Source organism: Anopheles merus, chromosome 3L (genome assembly GCF_017562075.2).
Source record: "Anopheles merus strain MAF chromosome 3L, AmerM5.1, whole genome shotgun sequence".
In the NCBI taxonomy this organism is placed as follows: domain Eukaryota; kingdom Metazoa; phylum Arthropoda; class Insecta; order Diptera; family Culicidae; genus Anopheles; species Anopheles merus.
The window spans coordinates 17,462,785-17,481,580 of NC_054085.1; the positions used below are offsets into that span (position 1 = coordinate 17,462,785).

Here is an 18,796-nt window from a genome sequence, read left to right on the forward strand (position 1 = left end):
ATACGTACGCAGCCTGCCCCGGCCGGACCTACTTATCCGGTCTCATCGCACAGACTCTCTCCCACTCCTGTGTAGCGCACGACCTCAATTTTAAAGCCCATACCTTCTTCGATTACAAAATCGTTTATCGCTTTCGGTATTTTGCATAAATTGCTTCCGCTTCCGTGCTGCCCTCGTCCGCCACCAACATACGCGCACCACATATGCGCTGCTCGAGTGTGTTTTGGTTGCTTGCCCGCAAATCCGTACCCGCTGCTCTCGTCTTTCACATTTTGCAATATATGTTGTATGCATCGTTTCGTAACCTTCGCCACCCGCCCCTTACCAAGGGTGGGGGCACTCGGGCGCTGCACAGTTCAAGCCGATAGGCACTTCACTACGCCCGGGATAGCTGCGGAAGCTGAGGGAAAGTTATTTATATGCCTTACTGATTGCAACGATATTTAAAAACCTGCTGCCGCCGACGCCGCCGCCGCCGGATCATTGCTACAGCATCAAAGCAGATTTGCAGGCACAGATTTATGAACGGAACGAGGCATCCGGAATGAGCAGCGAAGTGTTACGGGAAGCAAAATAATAAAAAAAAAAAAACACACACACACACACACACACACACACACACTCAGAATCTAATTTCACCTTGGAACACATGCTTTCATGCAAGGACGACCATAAAAAGAATTACAAAAGCATATGCCGGTGCCTTTGCTGAACTTTTACCTCATCCAATTTGTATTTGCACGATGGCACGTGTAGTTATGGGAAGAAGATCCTGTTGTACTCCTGCGGGTTTTGTGCCATTTTGTGTGATTAGAAGTTTTACAATTTCAACGCATTTGTTTGAATAATCTTTTGATTCCCAATCGATACTAAAATTTAGCGCCATTAGAGCAAAGCATGTTCTATGTTAGATAGGAGAAGCAAACGTTTTAAAGCAAATCCGATATTTATATCCGAACCAATCTCATCACGTTCGAGTGATTAATCTATTTGAGCATTCAAAATATAACGCTTGAAATTTTGGACAATTTCTGGCATTTATGCATTATATTCCCTGCAAGAAAGGCTGAGCAAATCGTTCGAAACAAACCAACCACCCAACGAATTGTAACGGTGTCCCATTCACTCGCTCAACGCACACCACGTAACACACACAAATGCTGTAAAACGGGAATTAATTTAATTGCAATTATCATAATTTTAGCATTTAAATTAATTTCACCCAAAAATGGCCAGCGCATTCGCCGCACGAGCCACAGTAAGAGTTGGTCGATTTTTCCGACCATACTCTTGGCACGTACTCTCTACGGTGTGCAAGGCTCTGACACTGGTCACGGCAGTGGTAATAAAAAAAAACGGGTTCCCAGTTTGGACATTCAAAGCAGAGCCACAAACATTGTATCTGTTGTATATCCAGGTCGGGGAAAGTCTGTATTCCCTCGCACTCGTCAGCACTCAGCATGTGGAGAACAGGTACGCCAAAAAGGACCAGGATATGGTGGCTCAAAATCTCTGACAAGAAAATAAATCTTGTCTTCACGTTAATCCGCCCAACGGACAACATACTGCGGCGATCATTCCCGTGCAAAACGCTCTCTTTCTGATCGTGAAGATTAATCGAACATTACAGAAACAGTAGCTGGCGTAGTAAAAGCCTGAAGGTTTTGAAGTTCCGAACAAGGGAACCAAGGGAGCATTCTAGCGTTCTTGTTGATTCCCATCACGAGGATATCTTCACATGACACTGTTGTAATCGAGCATCCTTCGAGAAGTACTCGGGGCTGACACTCATCCTGCTGGATGAGATGCTTCTATAAACCCCTTTTCAGCAAACAGTTTCCTTCCCGGTCATCCATTTGTTCTAGTAGTCAGCGCCCTCATCGCACACGCGGAGACGGTAGAAATTTCACAAACCAACCCTACACACCTCGAACCACGACGTGTACTTCTTCCCTCACTTCCATTCCTAGCCGTAATCCCGCCGCCGCACAAATGTTAAAGAAATATTAACATAAAACTTTGCATAATGTATTTAAATTCAATACGATGTTGAACAACTTTGCGAAACACTTCGGTTGCTCGATTTCAGCGCTTTTAGTGTTCCGATGCACTTGACTTTGCCGAATGGGCGAATCCTGTTGGTGATGGTAAAAAACACTTCCCAAACAAGCCCCCCCCCCCCCCTCCGGAACGGTCTCGGCCAGTTTTGTAAAGCGCACTGACATCGCGACCGAACACATTTCGCCCACCGTTCGAGCGGTACGCGAGCACTCAAGCTTCGGGTGTAGCTAATCGTGTCGTTTGCCCACCGTTTCATCACTATTCAATGCAAATGTTTCGCTGCACTCGTTCTCTCGTTTTATTCGCACAAAAAAAACAATTTAATCCTACCGGGCTACATCCACGTGCATCCCTAGTCCCTTTTAGGCCGACGCTTCCATAAGCAGACTGTGCGCGAATTTACATGCGGAAAAACGGAGAGACAAGTGGGTGGGTTTTTGCGTATTTTGTCGGTGCGAACTTGCGACCTTACCACCACACTTCGTGGCCGTTGGGAAGCGGAAGATTCGCTGGTACGCACCCAGGGTGGATATAAATCAGGGCTGCATTCAATATTGCAAGGCAGGCGCGGCATTCACAGTCAATTGTTTAAGTCAGGTAGTCGACATCGGTGACATTCCGGACATGGGTGACACGGTGCCTCTTGCTCGTTCCTTTTCGCAAGTACACTAAACGCAGGACGTTTTTAGGGTTGTCCAAAATTTGGTACGAATTTGTGGCAATAGTCCAACAGTAATAATCCAAACGTCTGTAAAATGCTGTATGCTGAACAGGAGGCTGTCTTTACTTTACAAAACTCAGTTGCTACAGCTATTTGATGTTTCGATCCATATCCTTGTAGCAATTGCAGGCACGGTCTCTGTCCTTGGCCATGTGAACTGTCAAAAACTGCAGAACCATACAGCCTAAAACTCATTCCTAACATGAAATTTGATTAATATCATTAAACGATGTAATTTACAGCCTCTTCCTTCGAATCCTGCATCCAATTCCAAGACATAATCTCTGCTAATCTCATATCCATGTCTTGATCATTAATTTTCTCTGCCTTGAAGCTTGATGTTGTTATGCTTTTAGTATTTATTCTTGTCACTGATATGGATTGTAATTTCTTGCCTTGTGTTACAACTTCATTATTCGTTTCACATCAAGTTCATGCTAAGCATCGAAGGCGAAAATATATCTGCAGCTAATTGTGATCAGGAACGAAACCAGAAATACGAAATTACAAAATATGTGTTTCAAAATTGGTTTTGACTTCAAACATGATTACAATACGTTTAAAATTAAGAACAACAAGTGTAGTTTTCAAGACTCTTTGTAGCCAGATGACTTAATAAAACCGAATATGACCACAAAAACAAACAAAACTGCAACTCTTTTCTGTTTCCTTGAAATTATCACAGAATGATAAAAATATAAAAAACATTTTGTCCTTCGAATCCTCCACTATCCAGCACAGTACCAATGGCTACTACCATGCAGGTATGTTCATTCTTCACCAATCCGATCCTGCCGGCATTCAGCATTCGATGAAGTGTGGAAAAATTATTCAAAGAATTATCATTTTGTCATATTGAGTTACAGCGTGCGCAGTGTTGGCCGGAGACTTTTACTCCGCATGTTTTCGCATGTGATCGTTTTTGTGTTTAGTTTCAAAACCCATTACAAACACAAATGTATGTAAATATCAAGAACACAAATGAAACACAAAAGGCATCACTTAAAATGCTCCAATCCTTACAGTGAATATACATTTCAAAACATTGTTGTACATCGGACTATCGATCCAATTGCGCCTGTCACCATCAATATTTTGCAACATTTTATTACCCTTCTTTACCGCTTTCTGGCAACTTTTTGACATTTTTTTTTCTTTCTCACTGTCAGCAAAATATCGATTGGAACTTTAAATTTAATTAAGTTTGTCTTGAGCGCGTCAAAAAAAAAAGCGAGAAAAAGTTGAACAAAATTGGCAAAGCAACAAACAAGCCGTTCGACACCGATCAACCATCTCCATTTCATATCGTCGTCAATTTGGTGGTGTAAAAATCAAATTCGCACAAACAACAAACCATGGGATCGTAAATTCACACTCTTTGTGACACACATCGCTGTTTTCCCCTTTTTTTGTTATCTCGCATTCGCATATCTCGCCCGCCACGGAATCCGGCTGCGATGCCAAATTTTATTTTGATCCCTTCATTTGCTAAAGACTAGGTCGTGTGTGAGTTTTTTTTTTTTCTTTTTTTTGTGAAACGTTTCACACATATTTCCCTGTTGTGCTACACCCACCCCGGCACTAGAACGATGTTTGGCCATTCCAGCGACACACACACACACACACACACACACACACACACACACACACACACTCGTAAAACGAGCAAAGGGACGGGCGGCTGGCAGGATGAAACGATTTGTTGAGTGTTGTTTTATAGTGCCATCACTTTGTTTGCTAAATTAAATTTACAGTTTCCAGCTCGATGAAGCATATCGTGCAGGCGCCGCGTCCTCCACACTGGGCAGGGGTGGACCAGCGGGCTAGGAAATCCCTCGCATATCGTTTGTTTTCCGTGCTCTATTCATTTTTTTTTGTACTTGTGTGTGCTTGAGCATGCTTCTTACTCTTTGCCACTCTCAGGACGACACACACACACACTCTCGGAAGCGGTTACATTCTTCACATATCGCCCCATAAACACCGACAAATGATGACATACTCTGTGGATGCTCGTGTAGAGCTGTTGAAGCGTTACGCTAGCGTGGTAACTCTGATGGTGCGGAGAGTACCCGATGCCGGAAACAATCAGAACCGTATAGTTCACACGGATTTCCCACTGCGAAAGGGCACACACGTCCCGCTACGAGGTATGCCGACTACCAAACGGAGACAGACACACACACACGCACTCTTTTTCATTGGCAGTCAACCAAATCATTACGACTGAGTGGTGTGAATTGACCAAGGTGAAAGTGATGAACGTAATACGAGTGGTGCGAGCGTATCAATCAAACGAAATCAGCCAGGACGTGTTTGGGTGAGAGTTACTGTTCTTGCCGGATAATTTACAAGTACATTCATACATACAACTCAAATACAAATGTCTTTTTTACACATTTCTGTGAAAAAACATCCTCGATAATGAAATGAAACAACGTTTTCCCTAACCCGAATCGACCTTAATTTCCAGCTCACGTTACGTATGATTAATGTTTGCGTCTAGTTATTTCATCCGTTGATCTTCCAATTATTTTGAAACACACCAACCAAAACTTTTGGCATCACTGACACCGACACCCTCCTAACTGAATTCAATCAAAATTGGACAGAAAGAAACACCAACGCCACCAATGTGCTGCTACATCCTTTACATCTTTCCATCCATTCCTATCAACGCTTTGTCCCCGTTTGCTGGCGGATCGTATGTAAACAAGCTCATAAATTTTCCATTTCACCCAACAGCACAAAAAAGCGGGACTACTTTACACCCGCCAAAGCCCCGCTGAGTGACACATTTTTCCTGCGATTGACAGCTATCGTGAAATGAATCGTACCGCCGCCTGACTGTTATCCCACTCTTAACAGTTACAGTCGCTCTATTCTCATATTATGACGGTGTTATCATAACTTCAACGGTGTGTGGACCCCTTCATCAAAGAGTTTCGAGGCTTCGGTGCGTGCGTGGTAAATGTTTGCGAAACGGTTTCACTTACGGTTACGTGTTACTTACTTTTCCGCGCTAAAGACACTCTTTGCAATGTTAAAAAGAAAAGAAAAAAACACTGTAAATCCCACCTCGGTACACCTCTTTTCGGTTGCGTTTGGCTGCTCTGTATCTCCACCCGGTTGAGAGAACTAAATCGATTCGAAACGGCTTTGGCAGCTCTTCACTCCGTATGGCCGCCAGCCAGGAAAAGATGCTGCAAAACGTTCTGTTCCATATTTTTATCACGCCGTGTACATTGCCGTGCTAGAACCAATTCCAAGCTGTCTTGATACAGTGATGTGCCCTGCTCCGAGTCGAAGCACGGCGCGTTCGCTACGGCAAACGGTGCCCATTCACGAGCCGACGTACAACCAACAATAAAAGAATGGCTCATGATTTATGTGTTTGCTACTTCTTCAAATTGATATCGTTACGGGTTTCATGGTCGGAAATTTTGTTTATTGATTATCCCAACCAAATACAAAGGCGCTTCCTTCTTTTCGGTGGTACATCCTTCAATTTTTACGCTATTTAACTGCTGCAGATACAGCGCTGAGGTTTGTCTTTTTTTTGTTTCGCTTCTCGTTGTGCTCACTTTTGTCAATATTTTGAATGCTGCTAAGCCACCGTGTAAAAGTGTGTACCCATGTTTAGCCAATTCGTCGCGGTTGTTTCACACTCCAGGTGACAGAAAATTGACGACAAAGCGAGCGCGGTGAAGAATCAACACACGCGGCTGGGACACTGTCGTCCCGTGCCCTCAAGTCAATGTTTAATGAACAAGTGACGAAAATCATTGCAGGAAGAGCAGCTTTTACTCTTATTAGGTAGCCGGTTTTCATACGGGCAACTGACTATAAAGAGATATGGAATGTAGTTAGAGTACAAATGGGCAGTTTTTTTAGATGTTATTTGGGGTTTAAAACGAGTGTAAAAGCCGTAGGACACGTTGTTGAAAGACAATGTTTAAATATCACTAATTAAAAACTCTTACTTGTCCAGAAAAAGGTTTTATTTATAGTTTCATTTTCATTATAACCATTTGAAACATAGTAGATTTGAACGCACGACATTTGCAATACCAGCCCAAGCGTATGACACTACACCATATGAATGCTACTGTCCTGGCTTATAAATAGTCCAATAAATAGATAACAAAGAATCAAATATATATATTCCATCATTTGTCACATAATACTTCATTATTTCATGCCTTTTATACGTTTAAAATTCATTAAAAATAGGAATGTGTACATTCAAAGTACAAATGTATTGATTAACTGTGCAACGATTTACCAAAATTCGTAAGAACGTCCCACCATCGCAGCCACAGCCTTAAATGCAGAGAACATTTTATCATCACGCACGCCGTTTTCCAATTCCTTTCTTAATCACCTTTTCACGCCCGAAACGTTTCCGTGAGCCAGACACCACATAGTTGCAAGCCAACAACAGCCGAGCCCGGCCGCACGATGCTTACGGTACCGTAATTCCTTCCTTTAAAGGAAAAAATGACTGCTGCGCTCTAAATTATGGTCCCAGTTACACGTGTTTACCCACAGCAGGAGTAGCAGCAGCAGCAGCAAAAAATCGCACAGGACAAAACTCCAAACCCAAAACTGTCAACCGTCTCGCTGAATCGAAATTCTTACATTTTCATTTCCCAACGGTTGTTGGGTTTCGCGACGTGATTCCGTTGCGATTCGTGTGATCAGCAGACACCCAGCGGCATAGGGAGAGTGTGTGTAACACAGCAAAAAAACGGCAACATTGGGAAACACAGTCCACCCGAATGGGTTCGAGCCGCCAGCCCCGAACTGAGGTACAAACACCGACACTTGCCCGGTTGGCTGGAATTGCTGGGTATCAGTTGATAAAAACTTGTCGATATATTGATTGATGATGTCGTCAAGCTGCAACAATCAGAAAGAATGCAATCCCTGGCCGCTGGCGAAACACTCGAACCGATGCTGTGCCGTTCCTGGCACCTAGCAACGGTGAGGAGGGTGGGTTTTGATGGTGAATTTGCTGCGTTATTTTGCCACAAACAAACATACGACAACAAAAAACACACACACCAACCAAACCCTTTCGGTTTTTGAATCGTTCCATAAACAACCAACCCATCACGCTGGAACTTGATCAAAGCAGTTACACACCACGCTTAAATGGTCGAGCCACTCGAGCACCCGCAGCATTGTACACAAGCGCAACAGGGGCACACACAAAAAACCACACAAAAAAAAAACAAACACCGTCCAGATACGTCAAACTGGACATTGGGGCCAGGGCAAGGACTGCAAATGATTAAGCCAAAGCCCCCATTCCTAACCGACTTTGCACAACAAAAGGCGAACCTCGCCTTTCTCACCTCTGCTGTATCCGTAGCAGCATCGCAGTCACTATAGTAGGAAGCTCATGAATTTTGCAGTAAGTCAAGTTTTCCTTGGATTGCTTGAATTGACTGCTTTTTTTTTGTTCCTTCGCTTCTCACAAAACTATCGAAACCCAATGCTATAAAAATGACTTATAGGTTAAAATTTGAGACACTTCACCATTCCGCTTCGCTTTAAAGCGATCCCGCGCTGCAGCGTCGCTGTCGGCCTACCTTTTCCCGGTGACAAGTAAGCTCCCGGAAGGGCGGCAGAAGTGTCGAGCGATCGCGATAACGGGGCTGCATGATGAACCAGCCCCTCACAATAAAGGAAGAAAGGTAGGACACACAAAAAAAAAACCCTAACACATCACATCAAGCTTTTGGATGCATTCCTGCTGCAGCAAAACCCCTGCCAGCGAACGGACAACTGGAAATATGCTGAAAACGTCTTTATTTATTGATTCCTACGAAATTTTTCACCTGAAGTGATATCTTTATTATGTTGTGCAGAATGTTAAAAATGCCGCTGCTGCTGCTGCTGCTCCCGATGCTGGTGCTGCCGTTTGCTTGGCGAAACCACATTCTAGCGATTGTTATTGTTGTGCAAAGCGGACCATAGAATGAAGTGCGAGGAAAAGGTATTCGCATTACCAGTGCGTTTTGAAACTTTGAGCTTCAATATTATTATTAAGTGTGTAAATGGCATTTTGAAATAATGTGCAACGCTGAAAAATTATGCCATTATAACGCAAACTGCATTTAGCAGCTCTTCTTCTTCTTCTTCTTTAGGTGAAGCCGCTCCTTCATCCCTAGGACGATATGGTGCGCAGCCTGTCGGCTCGGAAATTCGGCTCCAATTTTCGCACGTCTACGTCCAGAGGAGCCCGAGACAAGTGACAAAACGAAAATGAAATGCTACAGTTATAAATATGTATGTTGTACGCCAGTCGTAGCCACTCGTCTTGGACCACTGCCACAAGTGCTAGCTGTAATTGGGAAGCTTCACCCCGGAGCGGGGTTTTTTGTAATGTTTGGTGTGCTGTTACTGTTCCAAACTTTCTGTCGCTTCGTTTAGCAGACACTTTTTTTTCGCTTGCGCGTTTGCACCAATGCGCTTCATCAACGTATCCAGTTGCGGAAAGTGTCGCGAGCGTCATAATCAGTTTGCTGCGTTTGCGTCTGTTTTGTTCCACCGGTTTACGCAACCACTCTTCCAACAGGTCCAACCGCCCAGCCTTGCCAGCCCGCCGGAAGAAGCATCACCATCCGCCGCACAGATTTCTGGTCGATTGAGCAGCTTTCCGGTTTGCCGTTTCGTCGACAGTTTACGCAACGTCGATGTTCCGGTTCGATTGTGGAGCGTTCGGAATCAATTTTGACGACCCGTAACATAATTACTTTCCCGCCTCGAACGAGCGCTGTTGGCAAGATAGTGTTTTGTTAATATAAATACTCTGTACACTCGGTGCACCGATACTCATTACCGACTTGCCCGCTGTGTCGGCTGTGTAGCCATCGATTATTGCTCTGCAACAATGAAGGTAAGGTTGTTGCGAAGTGACGATGTTCAACCTCCCCATCAATCCAGGTGGGCAAATAAAAACACCACCCCCTTTGCTATCAATTACAGCTTGTTCTGGTCGCGTTATCTACCGTGATGGTGATTAGTGCGGGACTATCGCTCAAACCGAGCCCCCGGAGGGACATCGCGTTCCCCCGGCACATGCCCAGCCTGCCCGATCCGGACCGGGACAAGGGAACGGATGTGGTGCATTCGAACCAGCTCCCCCCGCACGGTGCCAAGCCGGCCAGGCTGCGTGTGAGTGATACGCGACGGCGCAGCAAGAAGGTGAAGCAAACGTCGAGCAGTAGCTCCAGCGGGGAACAGGAAAACACACGCGTGACGGAGCGTAAACTGCACACGAAAATTGTGCACGTACCGGAGCCGTTCGTGGTGCATGTGGAAAAGCCGTACCCGGTGTACATCGAAAAGCCCGTGATAGTGGAAAAGCATTTGCCGTTGCATCTATACATAAAAAAGAAAGAGACAAAACATCACTGAGCTTGTAGTGCAGTGAAGAAGTTTAGGTGTGTAAGACGAAACATATTTATTGGAGACTGTGTTCCGGTTTGAATAAAATAAAAAGAGCCTTAAGATATTCCTGATTTGGTTCCTTTACAAATAAAATTGCAGGAGGATTACAAGATTTATTCTTTGCTATATCTTTAAACTTTATTCTTCCAACATTGATCATAGCACCATTGCAGATTCATTCATGTTTGCCAACTAGAGAGTTTCAAAAGTAAAAGTTGAATTTCAATCGTTGCTGTTTATCGTTTGCTTTTGAGTCAACAAAGTCTCTTATTCATCATTTTTTAATAAGGTATCGCAATTTTCGCCACTAAAGAACCAATTTTTGCTTCTAAATTATCAATTTTTGTCTTTAAGGCATATACACAAAGTTTTGCTGGTTCACAATTTGTCAATATAACTTGCGTAATAAATAATTTCAAAGAAGGAATTCATAATTTTACGTGATTTTAAAAACTCCAATGAAGTCAACTGCATGAAATGCAGTCAGTTTTTTTGCTCAAATTTTAATGCGAATAAATGCCTGAAATGCTTACAATTTCTTGAATGAGACGAATAATTCCAAGTATTTCTCAATTTTGCTCTTTGAATAACACTAACATTGCACAACTATCTGCTAAAGCTGTCCAAAACCGCCACGTGTCCCATGAAACCTGAGCCACCATTGCACCATGTTTGCAAAGCCACCCTGCAGCCCGTTCCGGTACAGCCCTACATCAGGTGCCAGCTACTTAACGATGTATCAAAAGCAAACAACTACGCCTCCCCGTCCCTGCCATCCCGTACCTCAAAAATTAACAACTCCAAGCCTCAATCCATTCAAACATTCTCACTGTCAACCGCGCTTATGCAAACTTGCGAAACCGCGCTGTCACAGCGTCGCTCGAAATCTTCCCACCAACCTGGGTGGCATCGGTCGTCTTGCGCGTCCGAAAGAAGCTGCACAGGCAGGCGGTGAGTAGCGCCGCGGCGGGGCAGCGCTTGACCCAACACGGCCAGCGAAATGTTTACCAACGGAATACGAATAAATATTTATTAGAAAAGACACGCTTCCAAATATTCAAATCATTTGTTTGCGGATTGTTTTCCGCTAACGAACAAACGAATTTCCCTGCGATTATATCGCACCGTGGGATGCGTGCTTAGGGTCAGGGAAAGGGAAAAGGGATCGACGGGACGTTGATAAGGCTGCGGCACTGTCCGCAGCGAGCCATTTTGGGTAAGGGATCAAGTCAAGTGTTAAATGCAATCCGTCAACAGTGGACCTTGCGTGGGGCGCGTCGAACAGTGGGCGCGATAATTGGCCACATTTAAAAGTCAAATCGCCAGATCGTGCCACCGTCGGTAAGGGGTGATTTTTGGATACCCGTGCGCGGGATAATGCTCGATTGTGTCGAGGTGTCGGTGAAGTGACACAAAAGTGTATGTCTTTAAATTATTGCCGACACTGGTGGACATCATTTGTGTGGTTTATTGTGGGTAAACAAGCAGTTTATTTGTATGTACAGCTACAAGATGCACTCATATATCTGATTCTCTTGAATTCCAGTAAGGATGAACAATTATTATCAGTTTCTATCAACTTCATGTTAATAATTGTTCATATGAAAGTAAAAGTATAAAATTTGAACAAGCTCTAATGAACCTAAGACATAAAACAATTATCTCATTAGGTTATTAGCTTAAATTTAGTAATATTATTTAAAAATACTAATAATAATAATAATAATAATAATAATAATAATAATAATAATAATAATAATAATAATAATAATAATAATAATAATAATAATAATAATAATAATAATAATAATAATAATAATAATAATAATAATAATAATAATAATAATAATAATAATAATAATAATAATAGTAATAATAATAATAATAATAATAATAATCTTTTAATAATAATAATAAGTCCCATCTTTTACCCCAACACAGGTTTGAGAAGGACAAAAGTATCTATAAGATAATTCTACACTATTAGTAGTTAGTAATTAAGGCGATTTGAAGCAACGATATATTGTCCACAAACTGATAAGAATTTATCAAACTTCTCCGAAAACACTCCGAAATTTTGCAACAACGACTGATAGAAAACTCTTTGTATTACCGTTAAACGAAGATTTAACGCCGACAGAAATGATACCAGCTTCTTCCAATTATATGAAATTCTTTGGAAATGCATTATACCTAAAGAATATTACAAATCACATGAAGATGCTCTGTAATATCTAACATGTTCCTAAAGTCAATACCGATGAGTCACACCAAATCCCAATCTCTAGGCATAACATCAAAAGAGACAACCGTAGTTTTTGGCTCGCCCTAATAAAAGTAACAAATCCAATTCGGACAAGCTTTGAAAGCATTCCATTGCAATCCCCAAAAACACACACACACCGATATCGGAATAGAAAGCCTATCCCAGGGAGCAGGGAGAATTTACTACCCTCGTTATACAACACTACCCTAAAACGATACGACCCGGTCGTCCGCCATTCCTCCACCGAGCGAGCGGAGTCCAGAAAAGACGCTGACAAATACTAAATTATTTGCTTGTTTTGCCAAACGAAACACTCACTGCTCAACTCGAACTTCCTCAATACTCCCAAACGGTGACTGCTGGTGGCAGGGGGCCCAGTACTCCCGGGGGCCAGTGATCAACAACAGCCCGCCTGTACGATTGGCTGTAGCTAGGATCGCAGTCATCGAAGTAGCGTACACCGGTACACTGTTGTGGGCCATAAATTGTCCAAAAACCATCGCCGAAGCATTCGATAGTACGGAAACGAAACACTGGGAACACTGGGTACGTGCACACGATACCTTGTGTTGTACCGATTGTCTTGCCTTTCTTCCCTCCCCACAGGGTCGCAGCTTTCCACAGCTTATGTACCAAGCGGGCCTGCTCCGCCAGCGGCAAATGGCAACAGATGCCATGTACGGGTAAGCGAATACACCGTGATCGGAATTCTACCAACTCGTACACATCGTACATAAACGGGGAAACCGATAGTGCCGCCATGCGAGCTGCGGCGATGCTGGGACATAAAAGGAACTAACTATTGGATAGGATACTGGGAGGACGGTTCAACGACGACCAACGGCAACGATGGCGGCCATAGTTGGGTAGTGGTGATACTCTAGTTCCAGTCTTTCCAGCAAGTAACAACAACGGGACTCGTTTGAAGTCAACAACAAAGGACCGGTAGCATAGACCGTACCAAATGAACCGTGCACAATCAAACGTGGAACGCTACCGGAGGGTTTGGGAAGACAACAGTTGCGTTTGCACTAGAACAAACAGGAATTATTTCTGTGACTTATGATTATTTTTTCAATAAAGGTGATTTAGAAAGATATCTGCTCTTCTGTTTTTTTGGTGCTTGTAAAGCCTAACTGTTCCTCTTTCTACTAACTTATCATTGATCAATTTCATCCAATAACCCATTTCAACCCAAAGCCAGCGAGATCACTGCTTGCGGCAGCCTTTGAATTGAAACATTCCAGCTGGAACCTTTTGCGCTCGGTCTTTGTTTCGGTCCCACCCTGTAAACATTGTACACGGAGAAAATAAAACCACCCAAATATGCTTCCAACCAAACGGCAACCGGCAAGGCAACGGAATAGGTAAGCGATAGTACATAGTAGCAGCGCTGTAACGGAGCTGCCGCAGCAGGGGCAAAGCTTGATTTTCCACTTTTGGTCCGAAAGGGAGTGGTTAACAAGGTTTCCATACAGCTTCCACAACTGTGTCTCTTTTTTTGCTTGTCTCTCTCCACAGAGCTCCTGTTTTTCCCACTTTTTCACTGGTAACGTGAATCGTTTTTACAACACACACACACATACATACATACATATATACATATTCGACAGGAGGAAAAAAAGCCAACAAGCAAAGACCCCATAAAAGGTAACGACCATCTCGAGCTGCTCTCGTGTCGGTCATGGTAAAATCACTCGTGCATCGCTACTGGTATTATTAGCTCCGAACTCCTGGTGCTGAACTCGACTGTAGCAGCAGCAGCAGCAACAGCAGTAGCTCGCCCGTTGGGAAGTTTTTCTTCTGCCTCTTCCAACTTCCGAAACACCGCACTGTACATAAACGGGCAACGCTGGAAAGCATTGCTCCTGCCAGTTGGTCGTCGTAGCAGTGCCGGGCACTGAAATGGCGTCGGTGGGGCCGCGCAGAATGCCAGCATCGAACGCGGAGGCAAACAGGTAGGCAGGCAGGCAGGCAGGCAGCGCGTCCGTTAATATTTAATTAGACAGTGTTCCGCCATTTCGAGCCAAGTGCTTAAAAGGCAATAAAGCACGAGACGAAGTGGCGATTGATGGTATGCGTTTCGTTTGAAATTATTTTATTTCTGCACAACGCATCATGGTAGTGTTACAATGTCTGTGCAGAAAACTGTATAAAAAAACATTCCTGCGAATAAAAAAATATAATGGCTGGAGCTGAAACACTTTCTACGTGACAATCAATTCTAGTTGATTGTTTGCTAATTTTAATTGCATGATAGTCTAATTAAACTAACAAATCTTCATTCAACTGCCGAGGAAAGCTTTACTTTATAGACACTTAAGCTTTTCCCTCATGAAATCTCTAACGAAAAGGATAAAAGGATAATAGTATGGCCACTTAAACTATCGTTTCAAAGCACGTGTTCATTATAAAGCGAAAATCAAATAGTTGGCATGCATTTACAATTCAACCAGGTTAATTCAGACTATTGCGCTGTATTAAGAAATTCCTACGTCATTATTTTCCCTTGTTGAACACTTCGTTAGCTTGACTGCTTTTGTCGTTTAAATATACTTCGAACAGCACAACAATAACACACCTTTGACACGATGCTACACCCCCGACAACTGCTTTAAATATAGAGACACAGCCGGCCAACCACTGTCCAAGTATCCGTTTACAAATTAATCATCCTAATCTCTGCACACGGTGCACACATAATAAAATGACCATTACACGATCGACTTAGCAACTTCTTCGCCCACTTCGTGATCAACCTTATCGTCTCCTGCCTTTTCCCATTTCCCGCCCACAAGCTACAGCTAGCTTTCCGTCAGTCACTGTGTACAGTGCGTCGTATAAATTCTTCTACCATCTTGCCTAATCCCCTGAACCGGGCGGATCTCCCCGTGACCGGCCCCTTCAAACCGACTGAGAAAACTTCTAATTACAACAATTAACCAACAAACTCGCCTACCACAGCCACCGCCAGCCCTTTCAGCCATGCTTTCTACTGCAAGACACTTCAGGCCCATCGTGCAGCAAAGAAGAAAGTCTTATCTTTTCGGTAAATACTTTCGAACCGTCGGCACATCATCAACGCCCTCAATCTTTAACCTCTCTGCTCGGGCCAGTCGCCGGACACCCGACACCGGGAACAGCATGTGTGAGCAATAAATCACATTTACACTTATCCTGCCCCTTGGTTGGTTTGCTAAACACTACTGCAGCCTCAACTTAACCCGCACCCGAATGAAACAAACGTACTGTTGCCCGTGGTACAAGCTACCACCACAGCAGCACATCCGAGGGTGTCCCAGTTTTCAGTTTCGACTTTTAGCACATCATCGATTCGATAGCAGGCATGTCGTTGGGCGATTTCGGGTTAATTTTTGAACCGATCGGTCTAATCACTTTTCATGAAGTGACCAACAATTTATTGGCTAGCTGAACCCCCGGGGGAACGGAAAAATGCCAATTATTTGCTGCTAGGAGTGATTTTCTCAAGCAATCGGTTGGCGCAGCAGCCAGTTGACAGTTGGCGACAGTCTTTTGGTAGGTTGGTTGAGTTGTTCAACATGTTTTGCCACGGAAAGTTAAACATTCTTTGACAAAGGATGGGAAGTGGTGGCTTGTTTCGATGTTGCATAAATTCATCAACTGGTGAGGGGCAATTTATAACACAGGGACATTGTTCGACCGAAAACACCTTTCAAAAGAGTGCGAGTAGAGTGATATTTTTAGCTCACTGATGGACTGATGAAAATATCTTCAGCGCGTTGTCCGAAAACATCCCAAAGTCATAACAAGCTTGCTCGCTTCTGTATATTTTATGGTAAAAACTTCTCCTACAATCTCATTCGCCTGATTGATTTAAGCTTTGAGTGGAAAGATTTTCCTTTTATAAATTACATTTCTTATCCAACCCTTTCAGTTTTAAGGGTCTCATTTCCTGCTTACAACTTATCAGTAAGGAGGTCAGATTTATGTCACGCCATTCCATTGCTTGCGTACCGATCCATCGTAACGACTTCATTTGAATCGTTCGCTTGAAAAACGCCATTACCCACAGAGAGGTCCACGATCAGCAACATCATCATCATCATCATCTTGGTCGTTGTTCCCATAGAGATTCACACCCCGGCTGATTGCAAGCCAACCAACCGAGCCTGCGTTCGTTTTTTCTTGTGCAACAAAGCGTTCAAAACCATCCCCTTCTAGCACCCCAAAAGGCCCCCAAAAGGCGAAGGGAACCAATTTAGTCGTGCACAGCCTTCCCGCAATAAACCTCCATCGCGAGGGAAACGCGGCACTTTCTACGACGAATCAGTAACTTGCCTTCCATTATACCCAAACCCTTGGGGGCTCCCAATTCTGCGCTACATACACATATACAGAAAAAAAGAGTCCCCCATCAGAAAGAAAGAGCAACATACCCCGAAATAAGGGGCAAAAAAGAGAAGAAAAAAAGGTAAAACGAAACCCCCAATACGTTCTTCAAATGTCTCCAAAATGAAGCCGGAAAATTGCCACCCCTGCCACACCGGGGGTATAAGGCAGTGACACTCATAACACCCGCAACACAACCCAACTCACACAAATGTCCCTGTGTTGTCGTACCGAACCAAATTGGAAACTTTATGTAACTCTTATCTTATAACATCCACCACACACGTCATCCGCTCCCCTCATTCGAATCGTTATCGCCTTGAAATGGAACGAATTTTCCCTCGGACAAAGCATGATCAAAGCCCAAGCCAGCGTTTGCTAACGGACAGGAAACACCCGGCCAAAAAAAAAAAAAGGAAGCGAGCACTGGGGAAAAAGAGGCAACTGGCGGTTGCCGTCGGGGCAGGGAAATTTGACTTCTCCAATGAACCTTCCGCAGTTTCACGGTACGGACCTCCGGTCCAAAAGGTCCATCGTTCGCGCGAGGTGTATCTCGTCGAGTAGAGTGTTTCCCGTCCGGTGGCAGTATTCGTAAAGTGTTTTCCCTCCCTCCTTCCTACCACCATCGTCTTCCATCGATGTGCTTTTCCGGCCCCTCTCCTGCACTAAGGAAAACACAGCTAGAATAGAAAATAATTCACATACCAAACCAAACGGTTCGGTGCGCCGACCGGAGTTTGTCAGTATGTACTACCACCATGTTCCACCCGGTTGGTGGAGTTCCACCCACACCACTACCGTGACCAAAAGGGGCGGGGGGGGGGAAGCAAAAGAAAAACGCAACGGTAACCGTGACCGTGCGCCTTGCGCTATGTACCATATAGCGGAGTAGATAGCGGGAAGCAAATTTGGAACCTACCCCCAAAAACTGAGTGAGTACACTATATTGGACGGCCTGGGGAAAACTGGCAAAAGCTTACAGCAAGCGCTACAGCAACAACGGCTGCTGGAAAACAAATGGCAGCCCGTGTGCATGGTGCGGAAGGTGAGGCTTTTTTTTCGATCGAGCTTGAACGTCAGTTCATATTTAGTAGTGAGTTTTCGTTTTTTAAATACATAACATCCTGACAGTGAATTACCGGAAAAGAGTGTGTATTTCTAACGTTTCATTTTTTTGTAATTGAGTTAGAAGGTACAGTTCGTTGATACTAGTTTTGAAATATTATTTGAAGTATAGTAAAGTAATTTTAGAAAAGTTGCACAATTTTATAAAATTATATATAAAAAGTTTTCTAAGCAAAAAGTATTAAAAAAGCTCTCTCAACTACCAGGTGAGAGATGGAAATGGAGTGAACTTGAACTAAAATCCACCGACCACGCCTACTTCGTGCGAGTGCGCGGAACAAAAGCTTTGCGCAACACTCCGGGGTTTTGCCGTATTCTGTTACCACTGGAATATAAACTGTAAAAGAGAGATTACAATTAGTTCTGTATTTACCGAGGATGGGAAACAATATGAAAAAGAGCTTTCTTTAGTGCTAGGAATATTAACTACGCCACTGTAACCTTACATTCTTGCTTTGTTTTCTTAGTATGTTCTTTGTTTGACTTTGAGTTTCAGTACCATTTTAAAATAAAATAATCATTTCAGTTGTCTTGGAGCTTTCATGAAAAAATAACTAAATTTAAAAACACAATTTTTCTAACAGTAACATGATTATCTTCTTTAAACGTTTACACATTCATCTTATCTTGTATTGATTCATGTGTTTATTCTCTTCCTTCACAATAAAGATGTCCACAAAACGTAGCCCAATGTTTTGATTAGCAGCATGTAAATGTTCGGATATCTTCATCGTACTCCCGTGCCGACCGTACACCGTGCGCTAGACAGAGACGTCCGTGGCGTTTGCTCC

General features: G+C 43.5%; 1 protein-coding gene across 1 annotated transcript; it reads left to right on the plus strand.

Annotated features, from left to right (window-relative positions):
• Positions 1-9,648: 9,648 nt before the first annotated feature.
• LOC121599001 lies at positions 9,649-10,210 on the plus strand. Its single transcript, XM_041926418.1, has 2 exons — positions 9,649-9,689; positions 9,779-10,210. Exons 1-2 carry the CDS (start codon positions 9,684-9,686, stop codon positions 10,208-10,210), a joined length of 438 nt encoding a protein of 145 aa, XP_041782352.1. The 5' UTR covers positions 9,649-9,683.
• The last annotated feature ends 8,586 nt before the right edge of the window (positions 10,211-18,796 follow it).